This window comes from Mytilus galloprovincialis, chromosome 3, assembly GCF_965363235.1.
Source record: "Mytilus galloprovincialis chromosome 3, xbMytGall1.hap1.1, whole genome shotgun sequence".
NCBI lineage: Eukaryota > Metazoa > Mollusca > Bivalvia > Mytilida > Mytilidae > Mytilus > Mytilus galloprovincialis.
In genome coordinates, this window is record NC_134840.1 from 11483602 (window position 1) to 11511433 (window position 27832).

The 27832-nt window shown below is 31.6% G+C and overlaps 1 protein-coding gene and 1 long non-coding RNA gene across 2 annotated transcripts; one reads left to right on the top strand and one right to left on the bottom strand.

The window, feature by feature from the left end:
• Window positions 1-1208: 1208 nt before the first annotated feature.
• On the bottom strand, window positions 1209-7078 carry LOC143067182 (uncharacterized). The gene is made up of 2 exons (XR_012975872.1): window positions 7001-7078; window positions 1209-1313 (listed from the first exon to the last, which is right to left on the bottom strand). It is a non-coding gene; the product is annotated as an uncharacterized LOC143067182 (long non-coding RNA).
• LOC143067180 (atrial natriuretic peptide receptor 1-like) lies at window positions 2050-26943 on the top strand. Its single transcript, XM_076240273.1, has 14 exons — window positions 2050-2110; window positions 6074-6151; window positions 7361-7465; window positions 11480-11551; window positions 12530-12680; window positions 13275-13424; window positions 14703-14880; window positions 15293-15442; window positions 16687-16810; window positions 18379-18447; window positions 24289-24463; window positions 24979-25077; window positions 25587-25678; window positions 26502-26943. Exons 2-14 carry the CDS (start codon window positions 6131-6133, stop codon window positions 26661-26663), a joined length of 1548 nt encoding a protein of 515 aa, XP_076096388.1. The 5' UTR covers window positions 2050-2110; window positions 6074-6130; the 3' UTR covers window positions 26664-26943.
• The last annotated feature ends 889 nt before the right edge of the window (window positions 26944-27832 follow it).

Below are 27832 nucleotides of genomic sequence, written 5' to 3' on the forward strand. Positions count from 1 at the left end.
GGTAAAATGCAGTTTTTGGCTTATAACTCAAAAACCACAGTATTTAGAGCAAATCTGACATGGTTGGAATTGTTAAACAGGTGAAGATCTATCTGCCCTGAAATTTTCAGATGAATCGGATAACCCGTTGTTGGGTTGCTGCCCCTGAATTAGTAATTATAAGGAAATTTTGCTCTTTTTGGTTATTATCTTGAATATTATTATTGATAGAGATAAACTGTAAACAACAATAATGTTCAGCAAAGTAAGATTTACAAATAAGTCAACATGACCGAAATAGTTAATTGACCCCCTAAGAAGTTATTGTTCTTTATAGTCAATTTTTAAAAATTTTCATAAAATTTGTAAATTTTTACTAACATTTTCCACTGAAACTAATGGGCAAAGTTCATTATAGATAGAGATAATTTTAAGCAGCAAGAATGTTCAGTAAAGTAAAATGTACAAACACATCACCATCACCAAAACACAATTTTGTCTTGAATCCATCTGCTTCCTTTAATATTCACATAGACCAAGGTGAGCGACACAGGCTCGTTAGAGCCTGTAGTTGATGAGTAATGTCTTTTCTTCTTACTATACTATCGTTTCGGATTAAGGTTATTCGTTATCAAATGATCTCTCGAAATTTCAATTGCGAACTTATTTGCTTCGTTTCATATTTATCAAATGAAAATGATAAATGCATGATATACTTTATAAATGAACTGATGAGATGGATTAAGCTATAAATAAACTCATCATAGATACCTGGATTAAATATTTTATATATACGCCAGAGTCGCGTTTCGTCTACAAACGAGTCATCAGTGACGCGAATCCAAAAAAGTTAAAAAGGCCAAATAAGTACGAAGTTGATAGGCATTGATGATCAAAATTCCTAAAAGTTTCCCAAATTCAGTTAAGGTAATCTATTCCTAGGGTAGAAAGCCTTAGTTTTTCAAAAATTCAAAAAGTTTGTAAACAGTTAGTTTATAAATATGACCATAACAATGATAATTCATGTCATCACAGATAAAGTGCTGACAACTGGGCAGATGATTCCCCTAGGGGAATAAAACTCCAACATTTGTATTGTCTAAATAGGCTTGTTGCTTTATATGTATTGACATACATGTTTTTCACAGAAAACAGCTCCGTGAGAATGATATCCGAAGTAACTGGTGGAAAATAGATAAAGAACATCTGCTGTTTCGCAAGTTAATGTCTCACAGTTTTCATAGTTTAATGTCAGGGGTTTGTATTAGAACATTCAAAATACAATAGAAAATTATCCATGACTAAAAACATCTTTTCTTGCATTTGAACATTATCTGAAAAATGAAACAAATAAAACATAAATAAAACCTAACAGTACAGAAGACCACATACCATCACTTATCTTCTTTAAAGACATACTGCAACCGACAAAAAATTACCAGACATTTAATAATGGACAAGAGTTTATATTGTTTTACTATATTGTATCATTGCACAAAATTCTAGGCATGCTTTCCCTCAAATTCGTTAACCCAGTGGAAGAATTATGTGAATAATAGTATTATCATGTCCAATAAATGAATCACAATTAGAAATAGGAAACAGTAAAACAAAACACTTGTTCAGACTTCAAAACAATTTGAATATCCCCATTCAATTTATATAGGTTAGCTTTCGTTGTCTACCTCTTTTTAATGTAATATATGTTAATCTTAATAAATATAATTTGCTGAACATAATAGATAAACATGTTAATATATAGATATAAAAAAAATTATGAAAAAAGACAAAAACATTCAAACTTATTGTTCTTGATGTCAAATTACACTTAATTGATAAATAATAAGACTGTGTATAAGAATTTGCATTAAAAACTATATCTAATTATCAAGAAAAAACCGCACAAAGTATTTAAAATGTTATTTTGAGAACACATTTAATAATTTACTTTGATCCACGACTTCAATCGAGGGTTTTGTATTATGTTTCTTTGAAGATTATTTTGAATTGTTCATCTTTGATTTATTCTTTACAATTAAGTATAATTGTATGTATTTTTTTAAAGTCCGTAGACAAGCATTCATCAAGAACAAATGAGGATGGATTTTCAGCAAATACAGCCATTTATAAGGTAATTTAGTGTTTAATATCATAACAACAATTTTTTTGTAATCCTGTCATTAACATTGTTTATAGATAGACATATATTTCAATCCGGATTTACAATAACCTTTGTAATGATAATTGAAATCATTTCAGGTGACAAGCGAACGTCGTCATCTTAACAATATGAAATGAATGATTAACAATTGTAAATTAAAAAAAACCCATCTCTTTAATCGTTCATTGTAAGTATCAGTTTTATCAAAAGTCAGTTCAGCAGGATAAATCTCTTTAGTGCACATACTGAAGTAGTTATTATTGAAAGCCATTATATCACTAATATCTACTAATAATTTAATTTTGGATGTAAAGTGTCTTCTGATTGGCTGACGTTGTTAATAGACATAATTTAGTAATGTGACCGTGACGTCATCAACGTTTTTTCATGGTTTACGCTGGTTTAAAATGGAATTTAAAATTAAATTACAAGAAATAACTGTAATATTTTATCTGTCTATTCAAAATAACAGAAAAAATGTGGTGCACATTTTAAAATAACCCGCTACATGTGTTATTTAAAGTGCACCACATTTTTATGTTATTTCTTCATAGACAGAAAAAATATTACAGTCATTTCTTAGGAGTTATTAAATTAATTTTTGTATCAGACGTTGTTTCGATCGATCTTTGCCATTTTAGTCATAAATTGTAACTCATAAGAATACAGAAAAAAATCTTTGCGAGTCCTTTTAGCTGATGTTTAAATCGACAAATAGGGCTATTATGGTTGTTGTTAGGAGTAAAATATTATTAAAAATATCTATTACGAATATCCATTATGTTCATTACTAAATTTAAATTATTTCAACGATCTTTTTGTTGGCTTTTACTATTTTCATTTTTCAAATAAAATGTTGAAAGTTGAGGAAAAAAATGTAAATAGCAAGAGCAATATTTTTGTATAGCTTTTCATACAAAGTGGTGACACTTAAATGTAGTAATGATCGTGATTTTTTTTGAAGATCTGGAATCGTCTAGATCGCAACCACATTTGATAGGAAAATAACTATAGCGCATCAATCGACAAACCATATTCATACTTTGAACGACAAAATTAATTTATATCTCTACCTGTGTGACGTTTACATTCTGATTTCAAACGCGCGATTCTACAAAAGATTTGATGTTTATCTAGCCATTCGGCCAGTAGACCTTACATATTTCTATGCTTTATGTTTTGATTTTAACATATATACATGTAAAGAAAATACAAAAATAAGTAAGCAACGTACGTAGTTGTTTAATTTGATATATGATTTTTTGTTCTCCTTTGATAAATATTTGTTTGTTTTTGTTCTGATTGGGATTGTGACACGGTGATGACCGTTGTACCCGTATTTTGACAAATTTACCTATTATGTCTGTTTTGTTCAGACATCGTTGCCAATATAATGGAATTTGATGCGACTGTCATACAAGTGAGAGGTTTAACGCTATAAAACAAGGTTCAAATAAGGCCTTCGAAAATAGTGGAATTAATTACTTTTGGAGTGCCAAGAACTCGTTGGAAGTACTTGATAAATTGCATGCTTATGTTGGTGATTTTGAATCTGTTCAAAGTTTTGATTTTTCTACCCTTTTTTACCACATTGCCTCACATTCTCATTAAGAAAAAATTCACACACCTAATTAAATGGGCATTTAAAAAGTCAGAATGTGAATATATATGTTCAAACTCTTTTAGGTCATTTTTTAGTAGCAATAAACAAAAAAAACTATGTCAATTGGACATGCTTTGATACTATATATGCCCTTGAATTTTTACTAGATAACATTTTTGTTCGCTTTGGGGATTCTGTATATCGTCAGATTATCGGAATACCAATGAGGACTAACTGTGCAGCACTTATTGCGGACCTGTTTTTGTATTGCTATGAGTTACAATTTATGACAAATATAAGCAAAGACCCATCGAAACAACATCTGATAAACAAATTTAATAATACTTTTAGATATTTGGATGATATTTTGGCTCTCAATAATGACGACTTCAGTATGTATATTAAAGAAATTTATCCTGTTGAACTTACTTTAAATAAAGCTAATACTAACAATGACCACTGCCCTTTCTTCGATCTTGATATCTATATCACTAACGGACAGCTGAATACTAAAATTTATGATAAAAGAGATGATTTTTCATTTCCTATCGTTAATTATCCATTTTTAGATGGTGACGTTCCCTTGTCACCATCTTACGGTGTTTATGTATCTCAACTTGAACGATTCGCTCGTGCATGTAACAATGTTTAAGATTTTAACGAGAGAAATTTATGTATTACTGAAAAATTATTACACCAAGGTTTTCGATATCACAAACTTGTCAAAACATTTACTAAATTTTATCATCGGTATAAGGACATCATTCGTAAATATAGCTCAACATGCAGACTTCTTATACGTTCAGGTATTTTACATCCAATTTTTTATGGAAATATTCTTTATAAAGCACAAAGGTGTCAGTATTCACCTCAAAAACTAACAAAACCTTTATATAAACTTATTAAGAAGGGATATAGTTACGATACTGTTGTCAGGTCATTAAAGATTGCATATTTTGGCGTTAATATTGATTCACTTATAGGGTCTTTGCATCGGAACTAAACACATTTATTCAAAAACCAGTTGTTGGCATGACACGGGTTATGTTCTTTTCATATATGTTATGATGGTATAATACTAAACCCCTAACGGGAAGGATTGTGCCTGATGTTCATATGATGAAATCATAATATTTCAGTCAGTTTAATTGAAGTCTGGAGCTGGCATGTCAGTTAACTGCTAGTAGTCTGTTGTGTTATTTATGTATTATTGTCATTTTGTTTATTTTCTTTAGTTACATCTTCTGACATCAGACTCGGACTTCTCTTGAACTGAATTTTAACGTGCGTATTGTTATGCGTTTACTTTTCTACATTAGCTAGAGGTATAGGGGGAGGGTTGAGATCTCACAAACATGTTTAACCCCGCCGCATTTTTGCGCCTGTCCCAAGTCAGGAGCCTCTGGCCTTTGTTAGTCTTGTATTATTTTTATTTTAGTTTCTTGTGTACAATTTGGAAATTAGTATGGCGTTCTTATCACTGAACTAGTATATATTTGTTTAGGGGCCAGCTGAAGGACGCCTCCGGGTGCAGGAATTTCTCACTACATTGAAGACCTGTTGGTGACCTTCTGCTGTTGTTTTTTCTATGGTCGGGTTGTTGTCTCTTTGGCACATTCCCCATTTCTATTCTCAATTTTATTAATCCACAATTTTCTACGTTAGAAAATGCCTGTACCAAGTCAGGAATATGACAGTTGTTGTCCATTTGTTTGGTGTTTTAAAGCTTTTGATTTTGCCATTTGATTGGGGACTTCCTGTTTTAAATTTTCTTCGGAGTTCCGGTATTTTGTGATTTTACTTAATTCATGACAGAAAAGTGATCTAATATTACACACACAAAGTTAAAGACATTTTTGTAGACATTGTATGTCTCAAATACCGATAGAAATTAACAAGTATCGCTGTTTGTGTTTATATAAAATGAAATCGCTTATAACAAATTATTTCAATCTAACTATTAATTTTCTTTCTAATCCTTGTGAAAGCCTTTATTAATTTTGAAACTGGTGATCAATTCCAAATAAGACATTTGAGCGAATGAAGTGAGAAATTTTGGCCTTACTAAACTTAATTGCATATATCTAAGATAAGAATATGTATACTGTGTTTTTAAATTCAACACAACGATATGATCCAAAGCCATTCCAGGGACTGCTAAATTTTCAGAAGATTTTAAGATTTTCATTGGATGATTTGATTATCTTAATTTGTATTTTCTTTCTTTTCTTAACCTTAAAATATACAAAAAGAACAACATTGATAATGTTCAATCTTGAAACAGAAAACGTTGTGAATCATACTAATTACCCTTTTCATTTCTCTTGTAGGGAAACAAGGTCCATTTTAAAACACTGGAAGCAAAACGTTTGAATATTGACAGGAAAATGATCCTAGAAATGATTGAGGTAATATTTGTTTACATCATTTCAATTTATGTATAATGTCTTTATACTATCTTTGTACTATAGAATACAATCTTTCCCTTGACTAGGTCCGTCTATTTGGATGATATCAACCAGTACAAATCATCGCAGTATAACTATAAAAGCAAAGATATAAAGACATCGTGAAATAACAATTCGCTTTAAGCTGCCAGTATTGTTCAATTTTGTCAGACTAAGCTAAAAACACATCGATGATTAATAATGCACTTGTGACCTCGTTAAATCGGTATTCATGCGAACTTCGATTCAACCTCTTAGCTATAATGGATGAAGCATGATTTATGCGTGTTCAGTTATTAAAAGGAAAAGGATGTCGACATTGAAAGTGAAACAAAGTTAAATCATTTGATTAACCGATTCGATCCACAACATATCATTCTAACAGAAGTAAAAAAGATACACGACATATCTTATACAGATAACAAGAAATTAAACAGACGTGAAAACACACAAAGGCACCAGTTTGCAATCTATTCATATCTATATTTATGTATATACAAGTTATTTGACTGTTGGCAGTCTTCGGAGTTCAACCCGATAGTTATTTACATGAGTCTAGACTAAAACACACTCGGAACGATGATACATTTATCGAGCCTATACCCTGTAAATTGTTTATTTTATACTTTTTATCGTTTGGATAAATGTTTTAGTATATAATCAACTATACAAATTTGAGTTAAATCGGTGAACATGAATGTGAAAGTTAATGCATAACTATACCTCTCCATATGACAATACAATTACCTGTTGAACGTCTACTTGGATTCTTAAACGGTGGGTTATAAATGTGGAGCTCGAACTACATACCCTTTTCGTCGCTTTTTTCCCATGGCGATGTCAGTTTTTCTTCAACTTTTTGAATGTCCCCTTCGAATCCTCCGCTTTTTTGGTATCATGTATGAATTATTCGGTTGTTGCCTTTGTAAATGCACTTTTTTTTAACACAACTGCAAAAGACTGAAAATGTACTCATGTAGTATATTGACTTTTTGGAAATGCCAACATTATATAATTTATCATAACGGATTGATTTATCAAACTGTTTTGTACGACAAACTGATAAGGGCTTGTTTTTCGTTCCCTTTTTTTTCATTTATTAAACGCGAAGTATTGCATAGATTGACCAACATATAACCAACATCTTAAACGCTGGACATATATATTTAGATGAGAGATTTCAACTGCATTAATCTGACAAAATTCATCGGATTGCATACGAAACAACAGGATATCATGATAATATCAGAATACTGTTCTAGAGGCGATTTACAGGTACGCTAAATTTATTTCTATCAGTTTGAAAAATGCGTGTTTTTATTTGTTTTAGCAATTCATGTAAATGCGGACGATTTTGATGAGAAAATACAATGCGGCAATCTTAAGAAATCGGGGTCAAAATTCTTACTTCGTAACTTGTAAATTTGTAACTTGTAACTGTGTGATTTGTCAATTTGTATATTGATGTTTTATAACTTGTCGATTTGTAAATTGTCAGTTTGTATATTGATGTTTTGTAACTTGCCGATTTGTAAATTGTCAATTTGGTTATTGATGTATTGTATCTTGTCGATTCGTAAATTGTCAATTTGTATATTGATGTTTAGTAACTTGTCGATTCGTAATTTGTCAATTTGTGTATTTATGTTTTGTAACTTGTAACATGTCGATTCGTTAAACGTCAATGTATGAAATGTCGATGTGTGAAATGTCATCGTTGTATTATGCCAACGATCATTATGACGACAGATGACGCTCGGGTTCTTCTTCGGTGTATAAGCCTCCTGTAAGTAGGAACACCTCCATATGGAATATGCGTCTAAAAGAAAACCAAACAAAAGTTGCATGTTCAAAGAATACCAGTTTTATTTTGTTTACTGGCGTGGACTTTCGTCCGAGAACGCAAACTCAGTATATAAAAATGCACCCCGACTAGTTCAGTCCCTCGATCTATCCTAATTGGGAGGTTAATGAAATATTCGTTGGTCAGTGGAATATAACGACTGGATTATTCAGGTAAATACAACAAGGAGATGTGGTAATAAACCGTATGATTGCCAATGAGACAACTATCCATCAAAGCAAAGTTCAAATAGTCAATGTAAGTAAGTATAGGCAACCTACGGCCTTCATATAATGAGAAAACTTTATACCATATAGTCGGCTATAAAAGGCTACATCATTACTGGAAAACCCAGGTACTAGTAATAAACGATTTCTATTAATTCTAAAAATGCTATTATCGGACCATTTTATTCTGACAGGAGGGGAAAGGGCTGACTTGTATGAATATACATGCCTACTGAATTTTTCTGGTCAAGAAGCTTTAAAAATTGCCGCTACCAGATTTCCGTTCTATAAAGATTTACAACCAAAAAAAAACCATATATTCACGAGTAGCTAATTAACGCCCAGTACTCACGATATGAACCCCAACCGATGCCACACCTCTTTATAACCCGGCAACCTTACCAAATCTAACATTTTGTCGATCGGATCGTTAACTAACGGATATGATTCACGATGTTAATCAATAAAGCTAAAAAAAAATTAATTTGCATATCATATAAATAAAAAATCATTTGCAATTAATTCGTAACAATATAATCCTAATATCCAATTAACAAACCATGCTGTATTCCGCCTGGCTCTTCTGTCGAGCAGTCAGTCAGGATCCCATGCTACCATTTTACTCTAAAAATGACCCAATACATACCCCTGAGCCAAACCCCAAATCATGTGCAAATATTTTCATGGAGAAATAAAATTAGTGTTAACATATTGGAGATAATTGCCTTTGCCATGAACATGACGAGATCTTTTCTCTGTAAAGTCAAAGGGATAGGGCGTCACTTTGGTAAAAAGTAGGTGTATAGGGGCTTGAGATCTCAAAAGAAATGTTAAACCCCGCCGCATTTTTGCTTGTCCCAAGTCAGGAGCCACTGGCCTCTGTTAGTCTTGTATGATTTTTAATTCTAGTTTCTTGTGTATAATACGGAGTTTAGTATAACGTCCATTATCACTGAACTAGTATATATATTTGTTTAGGGGCCAGCTAAAGGACTCCTCTGGGTGCGGGAGTTTCTCGCTGCATTGAAGACCCATTAGTGGCGTTCGGCTGTTGTCTGATCTATGGTCGGGTTGTTGTCTCTTTGACATATTCCCCATTTCCATTCTTAATTTTATGTAGGTGATTCGTGTAGTAAAACATAAACAGTTTCATAGTTTTACGATTATGGTCATTATCAAAATATCCAGAGACCAGGCTCAAGCAAGCAGTTGGTGTTCGTGGGTACAAATACTGGCTGTAATACAACGGCAGAGAGAGCGCCGTCGATGTATTGGCGATGCACGAGAGCAGTTTCTGAACGGCTGTCAACGCTCGGTGTGCGCACTATAGTTTCTTCAAGGTGGTTCCATTCGGATACTGTTTTTACGAAAAATGAGTTAGACAATTGTGGTATTTTGCTCGCTGAGATCTCAAAACACTTTGTGTAGTTTTTGATCTGCATGTTTTTTCACAACATTTCTTGACTGATAATTGTTAAATCGGGCCCTTGGCAGCAATTCAGTAGGTTTTTTGTACCGAGCTTTTTTTTAAATTGTCTGGTTCTTCAACACTGAGAAACCAGCCCCTCGACCTCCTCGTACAGAAATATTAGCTTCTGTCTTGGGCGTCTTGTCTGTATGTCTTATAGTTTCAGTTTGGTGAGCATGTTTGAGACGAAACCAACTTCTCTGGATTTGTATTCTTCTATTATAAATCTCGCAGGTTGTCGCTGTATTCTTTCAAGCTTATTGATGTTGGTAGATGTGTACTGGTCCCATACTATTAATTGACCATATTATATCCCATTATGGACCAGACAATTGAAATATATGCGGTTTTCATGTATGTAGTCTTATTTTGACCCGGTTAAATATTAAGTAGAAATTTCCTGGCAAGTGACAGTAATATATTTGCGAAGTTGGTAAGGAAGCCCGTTCCAGCCAGACATCTATATATACCTTAATACACGAAGTGACACACCCCACCCCAGGTTTGGTGACCAGTACAATAAACAAACATGTTTATTCGAGGTCATCTTTATATAAAACCGAGTCCCTGGTATACATGTCAAAACAAATGTATTTATCCAATACTTTTCTTTCATATGTATGTGGTGTACATTCTAGATTTAAATTATTTTGATATATATTGCATAAGGCGGTGCACAGACTTACAGGAGGTTTTCCACCTAAGAAGAAACCGAGCGCCATCTGTCGTCATAATGATCGTTAGCATAATACAACGATGACATTTCACACATTGACATTTAACGAATCGACAAGTTACAAAACATCAATAAACAAATTGACAATTTACGAATCGGCATGTTACAAAACATCTATATACAAATAGACAATATTATACAATAGACAATTTACAAATCGACAACTTACGAATCGACAAGTTACAAAACATCAATATACAAATTGACAACTCACACAGTTACAAGTTACAAATTGACAAGTTACGAAGTAAGCATTTTGACCCCGTTAGCTTCCATATAAAGCAGCCAACACAATGACAAAAAACAAAACACGATCAAACAAACACTGTCCTTAAAAGCATCCCCCCAAAAACAAAACAATAACGAAAAACACTTCTAACTATCATTGATGTGATCCAAATTAATTGTCTCTCCACTAGTCCCAATCTAAAGTTCACTTGGATATATGGGAAACACTATGGGTTAGAGTAACAGGACATCATTAATATATGAAGCAGAACATTGAGAAATCTTTTAAGATTTGGTAGTTGTTCACAATAAGAACCCACTGAAATGCCGACATTTCTTAAAATTCATCAATCTAAGCACATCTGTTGCCGATCAATCATTCCAACTTTTTGATGACATTCTATCTTTTATTTTATTTTAATCAGTTTGATTTAAAAAAAAAAAAAAAAAAAAGAAAAGAAAGTATGTCGACAATCTTTCAATTAAATTTAGGGAATAGTCATGGAAGGGGTTGAGACATGGACATTAAAAAAAAGGAATCAAATGCAAAACTGAAAACTAAATAAAGACAAAAAGAACCCTACAAAAACCTAAGAATGAACTCACATACTTCGGTATGGGAAGCATTTCTCTACGTTATGGTTCGTCAAATCTTAAGATAAGATCAAATATACTGGTTTGGTTTTTTAAAACATAAAAGTACTATTTCTTTATACATCTATATATATTTCATAACACTTGTTACACGAATTGAAGTTTTGCAAATGATTATAAATATTTCTTTCAGACGTTATTACTAAATGATTCCATTGATCTGGATAAAGATTTGAAAATGGCATTGATTATTGATCTAATAGAGGTAAAGTACAAACTGAAATGTAGTATCAAGTGTTCAGGGATTTGTAAGTAAATTGTATACTAGGTGCGAAGTGAGTGTGCTTCAAATTTAAACAGTTATCAAATCCTGAAGAAGAATATGTTTAAGAAAAGGTAACTAATTTATCCGTTAATGGTTATGCCGATTCATATAAAAAATCTAGTTTTGAAAGCTAAAAAATACAATTTTAGTAGTAAGCGTTTGCATTCAGAAATGCTTCTTCTTCAAGTTATTATGCGTCACGAGTGACGCCTAGGCAAGTCACACTACAAAATAACAACATAGAAAACAAGCACATATGAAATGCAAGAATTGTAAACTGAATTCGCATGATCCTACAAATTATTTTTTAGATAGGTGTAAAATATTAAATTAATGGTTAATGTATTTTAAGTATTTACAGGACTGCAGCGTAAATAATTCTATGGGATTTATGTTTCACTTTATTTGTCAGGTTGAATAACATCGCGTAAAATTTTCAACCAGCAACAAAATGTTCCAACTGGGGTTAAATTTTTTCTGGATTTCTGGGGAAAAGTCGAACCTTGATTTAGGTGATTACTCTGAAGTCTGGCTGATTTCTTTTTTAGAAAGTAAAATCACAAAAATACTGAACTTAGAGGAAAATCTAATCGGAAAGTTCATAATCACATGGCAAAATCAAAAACAAAACACATCAAAAACGATTTTAGGTTTTTGACATTTCGTTTTTTACTCTCTTTTTGATTTCTTCGGCCTCTTTTTTCAACAAATCAAAAAAATAAAAGAGTCCTGAAAAATTAAATCTTTTGAAAATGAAGAAAGCCGACTCCTTATATTATTATAGATATAGGAAGATGTGGTATGAGTGCCAATGAGACAACTCTCCGTCCAAATAACAATTTATAAAAGTAAACCATGTGTGTTTATATTAACACTTGGACATTTTTCTATTTTTATTAACTAACATTTTTATTTCAGGGAATGGCCTATCTACATAACAGTAGTATATATGTACATGGAGATTTGACCAGTGATGCATGTGTTATTGATAGTCGCTTTGTGTTAAAAATAACGGGATATGGACTGAGAAGATTGCACATGCAATGTAAAGACAACACTATTCAAGCAAGTAAGTTTTAAAACTAAAAAAGATAAGACAAATGATTAATTTGAAAAGAACACAAGTAAAAGAGAAAACATGTTGTATTTTATCTGATGAAAAAGAAAATAAATTGAAAAATACCGTGTGTCAAGTTCTTAATCACATTAGTTCTGTAAATAACAAACAAGATATAACAATAACTAAGAATAAACACATGATTCTAGGAATAAAGAGGACATTCAAACTGAAAAGAGAAATTGACAACACCGTACCAAAAACAAACATAAAAAAAAACCCGATAGACAACAAACATAAATTCAAAGTGTTGTTAACTTTTTCGTCATGGGTTCTCTTTGAGTCTCATTTGGGAATAATGTCACAAAAATATCGGCTCAATATACTACATTACATAGAAATCTAAAATCTTTTCATCATGAATCCTATCAGAAACCAGAGTGAATTCGTCAGATAATAAAATGATTCCTGGACTTTACTGATAATCAAAACACATGGTGGATATCGCAATTTGCGTATTTCGTAAAAATTTAAAAGTTGAAATTAAAAAAAAAACCAAATTGAATCTTTTAGTCACACAAATAACACCAATCCTTTTAATTTTAGACAGTTTTTGGATTGCACCGGAACATCTGCGCACCAAAGACAAAACAGTTTCTCAGACTGGTGATGTATACAGTTTTGGGATAGTACTGTCCGAAATATTGTCGAGAAAAGAACCGTTCAGCGAGGAATTAGATAACTTTACGTCACAAGGTTGTCAAATAAGTATCAAAAGCACAAAAGTATACTACGAAAACTAGTGTACATTATATATTGATATATGGCATCTATAATAAAAGTCATATTTTCTCTCGTAAATAGATATTTTTAAATAAGTACTGTATTCATATTTCACAGCATTCCAAGAAAAAAATAAAATTACATTTCAAACAATGTAAAAATAACCTAAAAAAATGTGCATCCCCTTTGAAAGAGGGACGAAACATACGAGAGTGACATTCAAACTCAAAAGTTGAAAATGAACTGACAACGCCATGGGTAAAAAAGAAACAGACAAAATATAGTACACAAGACAAAACATAAACACTAAGCAACACGAACCCCACCAATAACAAGTGATGATCTCAGATACTACGGAAACCTAAGCTGATCCAGTTCGTCGTATGGCACCCGTTGTGTTGCTCGTGTTATTAAAACCCCGGTAAATAGTCCAATTCGGTAAGTCACACTCGTGAAAAAGGAACGGTATTGTAATTTGTGAAAAAAGGAATATATCCGATATCAGTCTGTTAAACTGATATTCCATAACAATCAACCAACTCGTAATGGCGTACGTAAAATTTACAAAAGGAACAATTTCTATTTTGATTAGGGAAGTTCCGTTTTGAATTGTCCTTGCAGTTTGGTATTTTTGTTATTTTACTTTAAACAACCATACAGCATTACATTTATATGCTATACACCATAAAATTACAAGCTATGTCAAGTTTTGCATTTGTGTTCCTATATAAAAGTAAAGATATGTGATATGATTGCAAACGAGACAACTACCCACAAATGTTCAAATGAAGGAGATGCTAGCAAATACAGGCAAGCATACGGCCTTCAACAATGAGAAAACCGCATATTGTATAGTCTACTATTTAATTTCCCGACAAGACAAAATTGAAACAATTCAATTGAGAAAACTAACGTCCTCTTTCATTACAAAACAATTCACGGAAAACAAATTTGACAGACATAAGCCAACGACAACAACCGTTCTTCAGGCTCCTGACTTAGGACAGGCACACAAAGAATATGGCGAGGTAAAACATATTTGTGAGCGAACAACCTAGCCTCTAACTTAGGCAATCGGTGTAACAGCATTGTATGTTGTAACGCTTCACGGGAAGCAGATGCAGTTTTGAACACTGCATTTATGCTATTGATAAATAAAGTATAATTTTAAGTGCCTTACGATTGTCGTCAGCCAATGGATATTGCGGATCCTTATGAAACATACATAAAATGTATTATTTTTTCATACAGAAATACTTATGAAAGTAGCTCACACCGAGAATCCACCATACCGACCTACGTTACCTAAAAACAGTAATAAAGACTACATTGGAGGGATGGAAACAATTATGTATGACTGTTTGAATGAAGATCCACAAAAAAGGCCGAATTTTATAATCATCGAAAAAAAAATAAAGGATTCAACTGGGTATAAATAATTTTGTGTTCTTTCACCTAGCATGTAAAGTTGTTTATGTTATATAAAAACAAATAAACAAATAAACAAAATATGTATGCATGTATGAAACAGCTTATCAAAACTATTCTATGAAGCTTTTAAGCTAATTTCATGTCATTTAAATATCCGTTGGTTTGCAGACAAGTTAATAACATTTCGATAATAATTTTGGTTGTTTTCATTCGATCGCAACTGGTTATGGTCATTTTAACGACATTTATTTTTGTATGGCATGCCAGCTTATTATAGATTATTTGAGACATAGTAATTTTACCAAAAGGTGGCTACGCATGAAAAGCTAGTATACTGAAGACACCGAGAAAATTTGTCAACGTTTCAAAGATAATTAATAATTATGTACGTTAATGTTTCTTGCTTTCAGAATTTCAAAAACTCATAATGTATTAGATGCATTGCTTAGAAGAATGGAACAATATGCAAATAATCTGGAAGCTCTTGTTTTTGAAAGGACACAGGCATTTCTAGATGAGAAAAGAAAATCTGAGGAACTTTTATATCAAGTTCTTCCACGGTACGGTTTGATTTCAACTTCTATAAGAAATGACAGACGATACACATCTTAAATTAAATCAAAAAGATTAATAACAGTTTACAAAACTCAAAATTTTAAGATTCAGCTACACAACACCACAAACTACTACTACATAAACTCACTTGTTAGATCTATCGTGTAACGCCTTTAAAACTCCGATGATGAAAAACGTAAAGAATTCTCTGTATATTAGATTTTCTCTACAATCAGTTCAACGTAAGGAAACAATTTTGACATTAGTAATGTTAATTTCTATTTCTACCTGTGCTTACAAAATCAGGCATATTCGAAATTTTGTTAAAATGTTTTTCCTCGTGGAACAATTAAATGTCTAAGTTTGAGAAATGACAAGATGGACAAAATGCGTCATATACAATAATAGTAGCTCATCGTTTTTTAAATAATTTGGGATTATGTTTTAATCATCTTTTTCTAAAAATTAATAGATAGAAAACAAAAATATACTAAAGCACCCAATTTCAGTACACCTCTTTTATTTGGCACACACATAATTCGTTATGGTTTACCTACATCACGACAAGGCACATATGTATCTTTTTATTAAATACTTGGCAAAGAAAGCCAATATTTAGAATGGCACACATGTAAATTACGCTTCTACACATATATACACCTCTTTTATTTGGCACACACATAATTCGTTATGGTTTACCTACACCACGACAAGGCACATATGTATCTTTTTATTAAATACTTGGCAATGAAAGGCAATATTTAGAATGGCACACATGTAAATTACGCTTCTACACATATATACACACATACACTTTAAACATTCTACAATTATTGTGATGAGATGTCATTGCTTAATACCTACTAGAAGGGAATAGCCCCAGAAAATAAAGCTGATTTCTGTCAGCTCTAGTTACAGTAGGCAATAATACGTTTGCATAATAATTGGTGGTGTTATCGTGCTAGAGAGAAGTGAATGTACAGTTCCAACCCAATCCTGTTTGGAAGGAAGTAAAGATTAAGATTTACTCCTTACATCGTTAAGTTGATTTTCTAGGCACTTTATATATACAAATATAACAAAAACCTTTCTATAATATTGTTATCCAACTTGTACTATAATGTATCAGGTAAAATGCTCCGTAAACATACACACAATTTCACAAAAGTTATGAAAACAATCTAGGACATTCATAACGACTATTTAACTGGTAAAACAGGGAATTATGTTTGTTTAATCGTTTTTCTAGATCTGTTGCTGAAAAATTAAGAGATGGAAGACCAGTAAACCCCGAAGCTTTTGATTGTGTAACGATATATTTTAGTGATATAGTAGGCTTTACTGACATATCATCTCAGAGTACACCTTTCCAGGTAAAGCGTTTGAGTGTATAACAATATATTGTAGTGATGTAGTTGTCTATACTTACATTTCACCTAAGTCTACACCTTTCTTGATTAAGGTTTTGATTGTGTAATGATATTTAAGTATAACCGTAGGCTTCACTTAATTTGAACCCGTAGTTTACATATCCAGGTAAAGCTTTTGATTGCTTAACGATATATTTTAGTGATATCGTAGGCTTTACTGAACTTTCATCCAAGAGTCCGCTTTTCCAGATAAAACTTCATGTACTATTATAATCTCGCAAATCAGTTACAATACGCTTAAATGAAAAGAACACTTCAAAGATTCAAGGCGTCCGAAGCCTTTTGCCTTATTATCTTCAACACGAATTTGTAAATTCAATACCGATATAGAAAAGCTTGATATCTGTTAATATTTAGTGAGGTTAATGAAAAAGGAAACACCAAAGCAAAAAATATGGAAAGTCAATTTTGCCTGATGGAGTTGGAACTTTAAAAACGGTATCAACGGAAGGTTGATATGTATGTCAAAAACTATGTCAGAGTCTGGCATAAAAGGAGGACGAAAGATACCAGATGGACAGTCAAACTCATAAATCAAAAAAAAGCTGACAACGCCATAGCTGAAAATGAAAAAAGACAAACAGACAAACAAAAGTACACATGACACAACATAGAAAACTAAAGAATAAAGAACACGAACCCCACCGAAAACATGGGGCGATCTCAGATACTCCGGAAGGGTAGGCAGATCCTGCTCCACATGTGGCACCGTCGAGTTGCTTATGAGATTACAAATCCGGTAAATAGTCTAAATCGGTAGTCACATTCATGAAATGGAAGGGGACGTAAGTAACATATCCGATATAATTTGTGAAACAGTTATTCCATAGCGGTCAACCAATTCAACTCGTGATAGCGTTCGTAAAATTTACGAAGTGATGATTTCAACTTCACCATTTAGAACTCTTGGTTTAATAGCTTCCTTGTGAGCAGCAGCCCTTTAGCAAGAAAATCATGATAGGAAATGGAAGAACGGGAATATCGTATCAATTGCTGTACTGATGATATCCGCTGTAAATAGAAGTCAACTGTAATTTTGGTCATGGAAAATTAAAATAACTCTTTAAATGTTAGTGCGTTTGAAGTTATTTTCCATAAAATTGGAATTGAATTGAACTAAATTTGTCATTTCGATATTTTGATTCACCACTTCAAATTTTATAAAACTGATATTTCTATATCTGTAACCAATCTACTTTTATTAAAAATATTTGAAACCCTAAGGTAGCTCTATCCAAGGTCATAATGGAACTTTTACAGAAATTTTGGTTTTCGGCACTCTTCAATTGAGAACTTTGTTTTGACATTTCAAGTGTGCCGAATCGATCGTCACTAAAATGCTCGGTTGGTATACCAAGTTAAACGCCTGGCATTTTTTATGATTTTGTATATATATCTTATGTTAGACACAATTATATATATATATAAGTGGTACAAATAATGCAAAACACTTATTTCAGCTTTTAGAACGATATGTTAAAATTTTATATATGTTTTTCTTTTAATTTAAGATTGTTGACTTGCTAAACGATCTTTACAACTGCTTTGATGAAATTATAGACAGACATGATGTTTATAAGGTAGGATGAACACAGATTGTGTTGTGGCAAGACATAGTTTTAAAATAAGATACTAACAATTTAGCAATACTATTGTCAATACCTTGTACCTATGTCTAGCCTCCAATACATTGAACCTATCACTACAAAAGTCTGAAAGTCTGAAAAGACCAGTTTTTGTCTTATTTTGCATGAACTTTTACTCGACATTCTCCAAAAGTAAGACTTTTGTCTTAATTTTTCTTGACAAATTCTCATTTATATCAAATTTGTATGAAATTTACTTGACATATTCTCGACATTCTGAATATGGTCTTAAAATTTCCTGACAAATTCTTGACATTTGAATACTGTCTTGAAATTTCTCAACATGTTCTCGACATTCTTTTTTTTTCTCTCAGTATGGCTTGACATATTCTGAACAATTTGAATTGTGTCTTAAATTTACTTGACAGTTCTGAGTTTTACAAATCATAACCAATATTCATGATATAACTTTAATCTCTATTTCTTTTTATATGATATACTGTTGTTTCAAGTGACACTTCAAATATAAAAATTGGGCATGTAAAATAATTGAAAATTTGGGTATATAAATATCTTTACAAATGCAAATATGGCTATGCAATCTAATGTATAAAATAATTTAAATGTGGGTGTGTTGATATAAAACAATTTAAAATTGGGTTTTTAAATAATTACAAAATTTGATTCTTAAATCTTATAAATTAAATGATTATAACCAATCATACTGTAGACATATTTCTTTCTACATTCATAATTATGATAGTAAATAATTATTCTACCAAAATGTGGTTTATATAAATAGCAAATTATGATGATATACAAATCATTCATTTAACAGAGGACAAAATTGTGTAATGTCATCTCTTGGAATATATGTTAAGTATTACACATGCACAGGATGTTCCCCATAGAATTAAGGTATTCCACACAACTGTCAAATAAAATTACTGCTTTCCTAATCAGCCATGCAACTTATAAATTGACCGACCATGCCACTACAATCTAAAAAGTTTGTTTATAGATGAAAATGAATAAAATTGAAGTTAATTATTTTAACATAAAATAAAATTTGAATATTTCCCAAAGATTAAAAGAAAAGTATTATCTACTCCAGGAATAATAAAAACATGTATTTATAATGGGTCCATTTCTATAGAAATCATTCATTTGGTCTTATGAAATGGATCTGAAACAGGCATGCATAATATCATAGATCTAAACATTTTTTTTTCTTTTCTGGAAGGAGTTGTCACAAACATTTTTTTTGGTTAAAGAATTATAAAATTCAACACTCAATTTGGGACAAAAAATGTTTTTTGGTTGTCCTAAAAAAAGAATAAGGTTTTTGAATCAAGACAGGAACAAATTCTTTGACCTTCAAAAATAAAAATAAATCAAAATTAATCTATATGGGGGATTATTCAGGGTATTCCAATTTAGTTGCACCAAAAGGGTATCTTACTTTACCAAATTAATCCTTGATACTTCAAAGTTTAGTTAAGCCATAATAAGTATATAACAGCAATAGAATGTCATAAACAGTGCAAAATAAGTCTGTTCACATTTTAAGGCGAAATTTATACTGTTGAGATAGTGTCAAGACATATTTTTAAAAGACTGTCAAGAATGTGTGGAGACATATTCAGACATTATTTAGAATGTCAAGAATATGTCAAGACATATTCAGACATTATTAAGAATGTCAAGAATATGTCGAGACAGATCGAGATATTATTAAGAAGGTCAAGAATATGTCAAGACAGATTGAGACAAATTTAAGACAGTCAAGAATTGGTCGAGACTAATTCAGACTCTTATCAGAAGATACAGGAAGTGTCGAGAAATTTTAAGACAATGTTCATACTGTCAAGACACTTGTCAAGAAAATCAAGAACCTTATTAGACAAATTCATACTATGTCAAGAATTTAAAAAAATTATTCGGACAAATTAAGAATGTCGAGTAAAATTTCATGCAAATTCAGACAAAAACTGGTCTTTTCAGACTTTTTGACTTTTGTAGTGTATGTCTCGCCTCCAATACATTGAACCTATGTCTAGCCTCCAATGCCTTGTACCTATGTCTAGCCTCATCACACATTTTTAAAAGTTAGTGCAGATTAAATGTATTGAATGAATCGTGAAATATAAGTTTCATCCATAATATAAAGCTTGTTCGTGAAGATAATGAAATGAGTACACAAAATATGCCTGATAGATTATTTTGATATCTGCTTATATGAAATCCATATCCCGAACACATACGCTCCAAAATATCAACTTTATAAGTCAAAAGCTCATACTGTTTTTGTATTTCAGAAATGCTATTTACTTTTAGTTGATATGACTAAACAGCATGCAATGACATTGAAATTTACGCCAGCCTCAGATCACTAACCTTCCCATTTTATATCGAAGATTTAAATATTGTTTGTGTTAAATGGTTGTCATGTACTTTTGACATAGTTTACATAATAGTATGACAATAAAAGAACTTGAACACAATGGCATATTAACCTAGATTATTATCAGTGTAAAGGAAGCCTTTCACACTTTCCTTTTGTCTTCTTCCTTAAATGTCGTGCGAATGGACTTTGGTATGCACGGATGTTATTATGATTAAATTTCTGTAAATTCCTTAATTACGAATGTCCTAATAGTTGGATTTGACCTTTGATGAAATACGATAAACAGGAAAAGTTTAAAATAAAATATGTGCTTATTAAATGTATTCAGGAGATTATGCTTTTCTCATTGAACACTCAAGATCGTTAATTACGACGGCAAAGGTAGAAATAAATTGTATTGATACCAGTTTTACTTTTTTCTCTCTCCATAAAATGGTATTTGAGGCTTTTTTTTTTTTTTTAAAGAACCGATATCGTTACCATTTCGGTTTCTTGGTTCATATATTATATTTTCATTCCCTCTTTTTGATTGATTTGATCTTGTTTTCAGTATTTGCAGGTGTAGAATATTTTTATTAATTTTGTGGTTTAAAACCTATCATTATGGTCGTTTGGTCATTTTGTGAAATAAATTTATCAATTTAAAAAAACCTTAGTTATGATTGCCAATTTGGAACCATTCTAACAGGATAAAAACTGCGTGTTGGTTAAAGCAACTTAAGGTCATGGCATCCGATCGTGATAAAAATTATTTATCGTAAAGTCAGCTTTGAAAGGTCCCGACTTGACAAAATGTGAAACAATTTAAACGGTAAAAATTAACGTCCTGATTGATAATGAAACAATAAAATAAAATAAAGATATAACACACAATAGTTTTACAGTTAAACACTCTTCGAAAATACGTTTGGTATGGTAATAAACATCAGATTGGCATGAGGCATGAGGTACAACAAAAGACAGCGGTGTCATAGCAGTCCCTGTTACTAAAAGCCATAAATAAAATCTACAGTTAACAACTGGTAAATAAATGATGATCTCAAACAAGAGACAAAAGTATGCTTTTTATTTATTGTTAGTTAATGTATTGATCGACATTACAAAGAGGAGAATTAGGATATCAAAAAATGATTTATCTCCACCATTTCCAATGTGTATGTTACTTAATTACAGATGTTTGATTGTTTTGAAAGCTTTATAGATTATTTTTTTTTAAATCTTAAACAAATTTAAGGACACTTGATAAAATTCTATATACCTTAATTTTACACAAGGTACTTAACTCGCATTTAGAAAAATGTCATCCGGTCGCGAAACTATGTTTTATTTTTATGTTCTTAGTTGTCTACCCAACTAAACCTTTTTAAATAGCAAATCAAAATTGATTTATATACACAACAGTGTATTTCAAGCATTTGATGTCGGAAAATTTTGTAACAGGCCTCCCCAAGTAGTAAGTCAATCGTAATTATTTTGTCCTCTACAGTCGTCATTTGGTCTCTGTGTGTTGTGAAGTAGCTTTAGTAATGTTTTTTTTTTATGTTTTTTGTACTGTTTACAGTTTTTTTCCTTTTTATTGTATGTTGTGTTGTTATTTAAGGGAAATTTAATTCTCGATAAAATACAGATACAGTTTAGTCACCGATAGTTTGTCCATCTGTATTATATTATACATCTGTGTGAAATAATTGTATATTATTTCTGTAGAAAATTGTTTGCTCATGGAGAATTGATTTTGTTTTAATGTCAAATAACTACATTAGATGTATGTTTCATTATAATAAGTTATTCTGATTGGCTACACTGCAATCTCGCGTTATTCATTAATCAACTTCATTACACAATAAAATTTACCACATGAATACACGAGGTCCCACAATAAAGTGTACAGGTAAATTAAATAAAAACTTGATAAAAATCGTGTTTTCATGATCCTAGCTAAAAAATGTAATTATAAGTATTGAATGCTTCTTTTTGTAATTTCATAGGGTTGTAAAACCGTTGAACGTGCGCACATTTTTAGAATGAAATGTACTTCGATCAGTGCTTTTACACCCCAATGAAGTTACAAAAGGAAGCATTTAATTCTTAAATAATCAATGTAATCACTTGTATGAAATTTAACTTAATTGTACTGCCCAAATAATTGGGCGTCATAATTGACAATAAAGGACTTGCATCTTGTATTGTTAACCTTACATCTAAAATAAGCGCCTTATATATAGGTAATACATTGGTTATCTGCTCATATATGTGTGCTATATTCGTACTTTTTTTTATGTTAATTGTATTTATCTAATGTAGACGCTTGAAATGTTTGACATATTGTCATTTCGGGCACCATTCGGAACTTTCATAGCTGAGACGGTGTGCACAAAGCTGAGTCCACAAACGTAACGTCTTCAAATTACTAAAACCATTAACGACGTCGGCATTTTCCTCAAGAAAACAAGCGCGTAACAAAAACACTGGACACTTAGTTTATCACATAACTTTAAATATTTACGTTCAACATATTTCTTTTTTCTTTCGAACAAAAATGTGCAGCAAATGCACATTCTGGAAATATAAATAGATATATGCTAAGAGCAGTGAAATGGAAATGATTAGCGATTATGTCGTGGACCCTTTTCAGATAATAGCGTTAAAACGTCATTTCTTAAGATTGTAACATACTAGCTGGACATTAAAAAAAATCAGGTGTTCAGTCTGGACTATGGAATCATTCATATTTTGAGGATTATTTTAAACCTCTGGTTATGCACATTTGGAATACCAAGTTTTTTTGAAAATAAAAAGATTGTAATTACATATTGTTCTTGTCGATTCTTTCATTTCGATTATTAATCCTTCCAAATTACTACTTCTTACACATAACGAAGACCATTCCAAACTTATCTACCATGATCGTTTTTGATTTTTTTTGCGATGAATTTCGTGTGATGTCCGAGTCAGAATCCGAACAATTCTGTAATACGAAAATGCAGGGAAATTTGTTGAATTTGTATAAGTTTTAGGTCAAAAACTCTAATTTATGCTTATTTAATGTTACAAGTTACACCGTATTTTTGCTGTTTTCTATATTCCGTTTCGTGCTTTATAGATTAAATTTTAATTTACCTTACTAATAATGTGGATTTTAATGGCATGCATTCATCATTTTATCATAAAAAAATTATTATTCCTAATCTTATTCAAAAATATTTTAAACACGGTTGTATAAAACTATCTAAAAGGCGCATTTTACAGTTGCCGTCAACTTTGTGCACGCTGTCTGACCATTATGTATGGGATTTGGTCATTGGTGTCAGAAGTACTTAGATTTACGTAGATGCAGGTAATATTACTTTGGTTGAAAGATGTTTCAATAACAATTAAACCACATCTCTGTCGTGTACTCTACATTGTTGAAATATTTATCTATTCAGGTTGAGACAATAGGGGATGCGTACATGGTAGTGTCTGGTCTTCCAGTTCTGAATGGCATTAAACATGTCAAAGAAATAGCACAGATGGCGCTGTCTATAAGAGACTCAGTCGAATGTTTCAGGATTCCTCACAATCCGAATAAATCTTTGCAGTGCAGAATCGGAATTCACTCAGGTAGTAAACTCGTAGTCATATATCGTAACTGTTATTTTGAATTATGTTGGCACTAGGTTAATACCAACCAAGGTGGACTATTTTTATATTTTTAAGTAACAGCTTTGTCAGGATAGAAGAACTAATGTATATATACTTCAATAATTCAACACACATATGTAGTTGAAACAATAAGTATTAGTATATGTTCTTGAACAATATTCTATAATGAAATAACTACTTTTTTATTGAGGTGGTGTCCTTTTTATTGTTTCTTATGTTTGTTGTGTTTGTTATGCTTGTTTGCTTTTGTTTGTTCATGTTTTTTTTCTTTTTAAGTTCGTTCAAAAATTAATTTATACTTTGATACTTATCATTTCCTAGTGCGTCAATAAGAAATTAAAATAAATTCTGTTGTCGTGTAGTTTTATTATTCATAAGGACAACTTCATATTAATATAATAAAATAATGCATAATACGTGATCATCATTTGGAAATGTAAACATAAAGGTAAAAACTGTCTATTGTATTGTAGGATCTGTATGCGCAGGCGTGGTAGGTAGGAAGATGCCAAGATATTGCTTATTTGGAGATACAGTTAACACTGCTTCCAGAATGGAATCAAATGGTGAAGGTGTGATAATTAGTGTGATAGATATATAGATTTAGTTCATAGATATTTACTGTATTTGCTTATACATTATCCACATTTAAATTCCTGATAAATTAAAAAAGGTACGGCCATTCTTCGTGGGTGTTTTTAAAAATGTTGTTATATAAGAGATACCAAAGTGCTATTCAAACTCTTAAGTCGAAAAAAAATTGACAAAATGTCATTGCAGAAAATGAATCAAAGGGGCAAACAACAGTACACTTAACACTCCATAAAAAACTAATACGAAGCAACATGAACCCAACACGGAGCTCAGTTGCTCCGGGTTATTGAATTAACTGTACAGGAGTGCGTATGTTAAAGAATATAAATAAAAATGAATTCTCAACATTTGAATACAATAATACGTATCCCACATAATGATAATAGTTATAATTGATTTCCCACACCCAAGGTCTATGATTGTATGTCATAGAATGTAATGCATCAAGCAGCTGAATGTTATCTAGGCATTTTGACTTATACTTTAGCAATGAAGATACATATCAGTGAAGCAACAAAGATGTTACTTGGCAATTTTTCTGAATTTGATGTTAAATGTAGAGGGATACTGCAGATAAAAGTAAGTAAATTCACGATCGCATTCCGCTAATATCAAAATAAAATCGCAATACAACTCAATACATATCCAATCATATGCAAGCTATACAAAAACCAACGAAATGAGAGATAAACACGAACTGTTTATTCTAATATGCTTGAAACATTAGTAGACATTCAGGATAATATTCTAGTACATGGAAATGTGGAATAGTAAATCATGTTTGTAGGAGTTCCGATTGGATTTTCCTCTGAGTTCAGTATTGTTGTGATTTTACTTTTCACGAGGTATATAATTTAACAAATGTATATGAACATCAAATGTATCGAGTTATGAATAGGTATGCCATCTTTTCCGAAATGGTTGAATGTTTTATATTCTTTAATTTATCAGGAAGTTTCTATGATGGCAGAAATAACAGAGATGTATTATACTACAACAAAAAATAGTCCATTTCGGTAATTCAACTGAGAAAATACGTTAATGATATACAATGCAACAAAGTAACAACTCCCTTAACACCATTTGTGAGTATGGTCTTGAGAAACGATGATAGTCCGTCGGAAGGGGAAAATAAATGGTTGATCTTTGTTACGAGACAGCAATATTTCTTGCACTTAAAAGTCGCCCATGTTGATTTCAAATTAGAGCAGGCTAAGGCCGCTACAAGGCATAACTCGCACCCGCAAACTTGAAAGGAGTTGATATAAGTTAAAAACAACTTGTTAACCAATCCGCTATATTTATAAAGTAACAATGTTATTAGATTGATTTCCACTTGTATAGCTTTTAATAGATATCAAACATAATTCATCTGTTGAAATCATTTATCTCTCTATTACAGGGAAAGGGCTTAATGACAACATATTGGATAAAAGGAAACAACACAGATATATTAACATTTGAAAACACAGATATAAAAACCTCTGAAAACACAAATATAAACACCTCTGAAAACACAGATATCAAAACATCTGAAAGCAAATCGGATACGTCATGTATATAAAACAATTACATACTGTGATATGGATTAACTTAAATTTGCTCATTTTTATGAACATATATCAAGTGTTGTCTGGAACGATAACTGTGTTGACATTGACGCTAATTCTGATATATATGTTCTGTTATCACCACAACCGAATGACCAACAGAGTACAAACGGGAATGTCTTAATCGCAATTAGTTTTAATACGGCCAATAAACAAATAGCATCTTTGTATCAACGGACAAGAGTTTGTTAAGAATGTCGAGCTATTAACGCTTCAAAGACTGGAAAAGTAATGAGGAAATGTTGTGATAGATATAGGAAGATGTGGTGTGAGTGCCAATGAGACAACTCTCCATACAAATAACAATTTAAAAAGTAAACCATTATAGGTTAAAGTACGGCCTTCAACAAGGAGCCTTAGCTCACACCGAACAACAAGCTATAAAGGGCCCCAAAATTACTAGTGTAAAACCATTCAAACGGGAAAACCAAGATACCACTATTTGATAGATTTGACCTGAATTTAAAATTGACATCATGAACTTATTGATGACGATTTTAAAAATATTCTGGAATACTTGCATATGTTTTGTAATTCAAATACACATCTAACTAACCCAGGTCCGATTTTTGATGGTTTAAAGCAGACCATTCTTTTGAGTTTCGTCTACATGACCATGATTACAGAAGATGCATTAATTAACATCCGTTGGGAGATTATGTTACATATTCCACTGATACCATGTTTTTCATAGATATTGTTAAGACATACATATATACTTTTTGAATGGCAGAAGTTATGCTTTCAAACAGAATACCAAGTCATGCATGCCGTATGGTCGGAAATGGAAAAACAAAAAAAAACCTAGAAGACTCACAATTCAGTTTAAAAAGAATAATACCAATATTTGTAGAGCGGCATACCTTATCAAAATGACTTTAAGATATTAATATTTCATTTCATTTCCCTTCTTGCTCCCATTTTTTTTGTGAGCTCTTTAGTTTTCTGTGTAGTGTTTAGTGAACTTGCCAGTTTTATTTTGCCACCTCAGTATCAGTTTCTCATCGACTTATGAGTTTTGATTGTTCCCATGATATCGTTTGTCTCTCTTATAAAAGACAAATCATATCTTTGAATGTATTTTTATTGCTGTCTCATCTCCGGGCACTACGGCTTCCTCCAC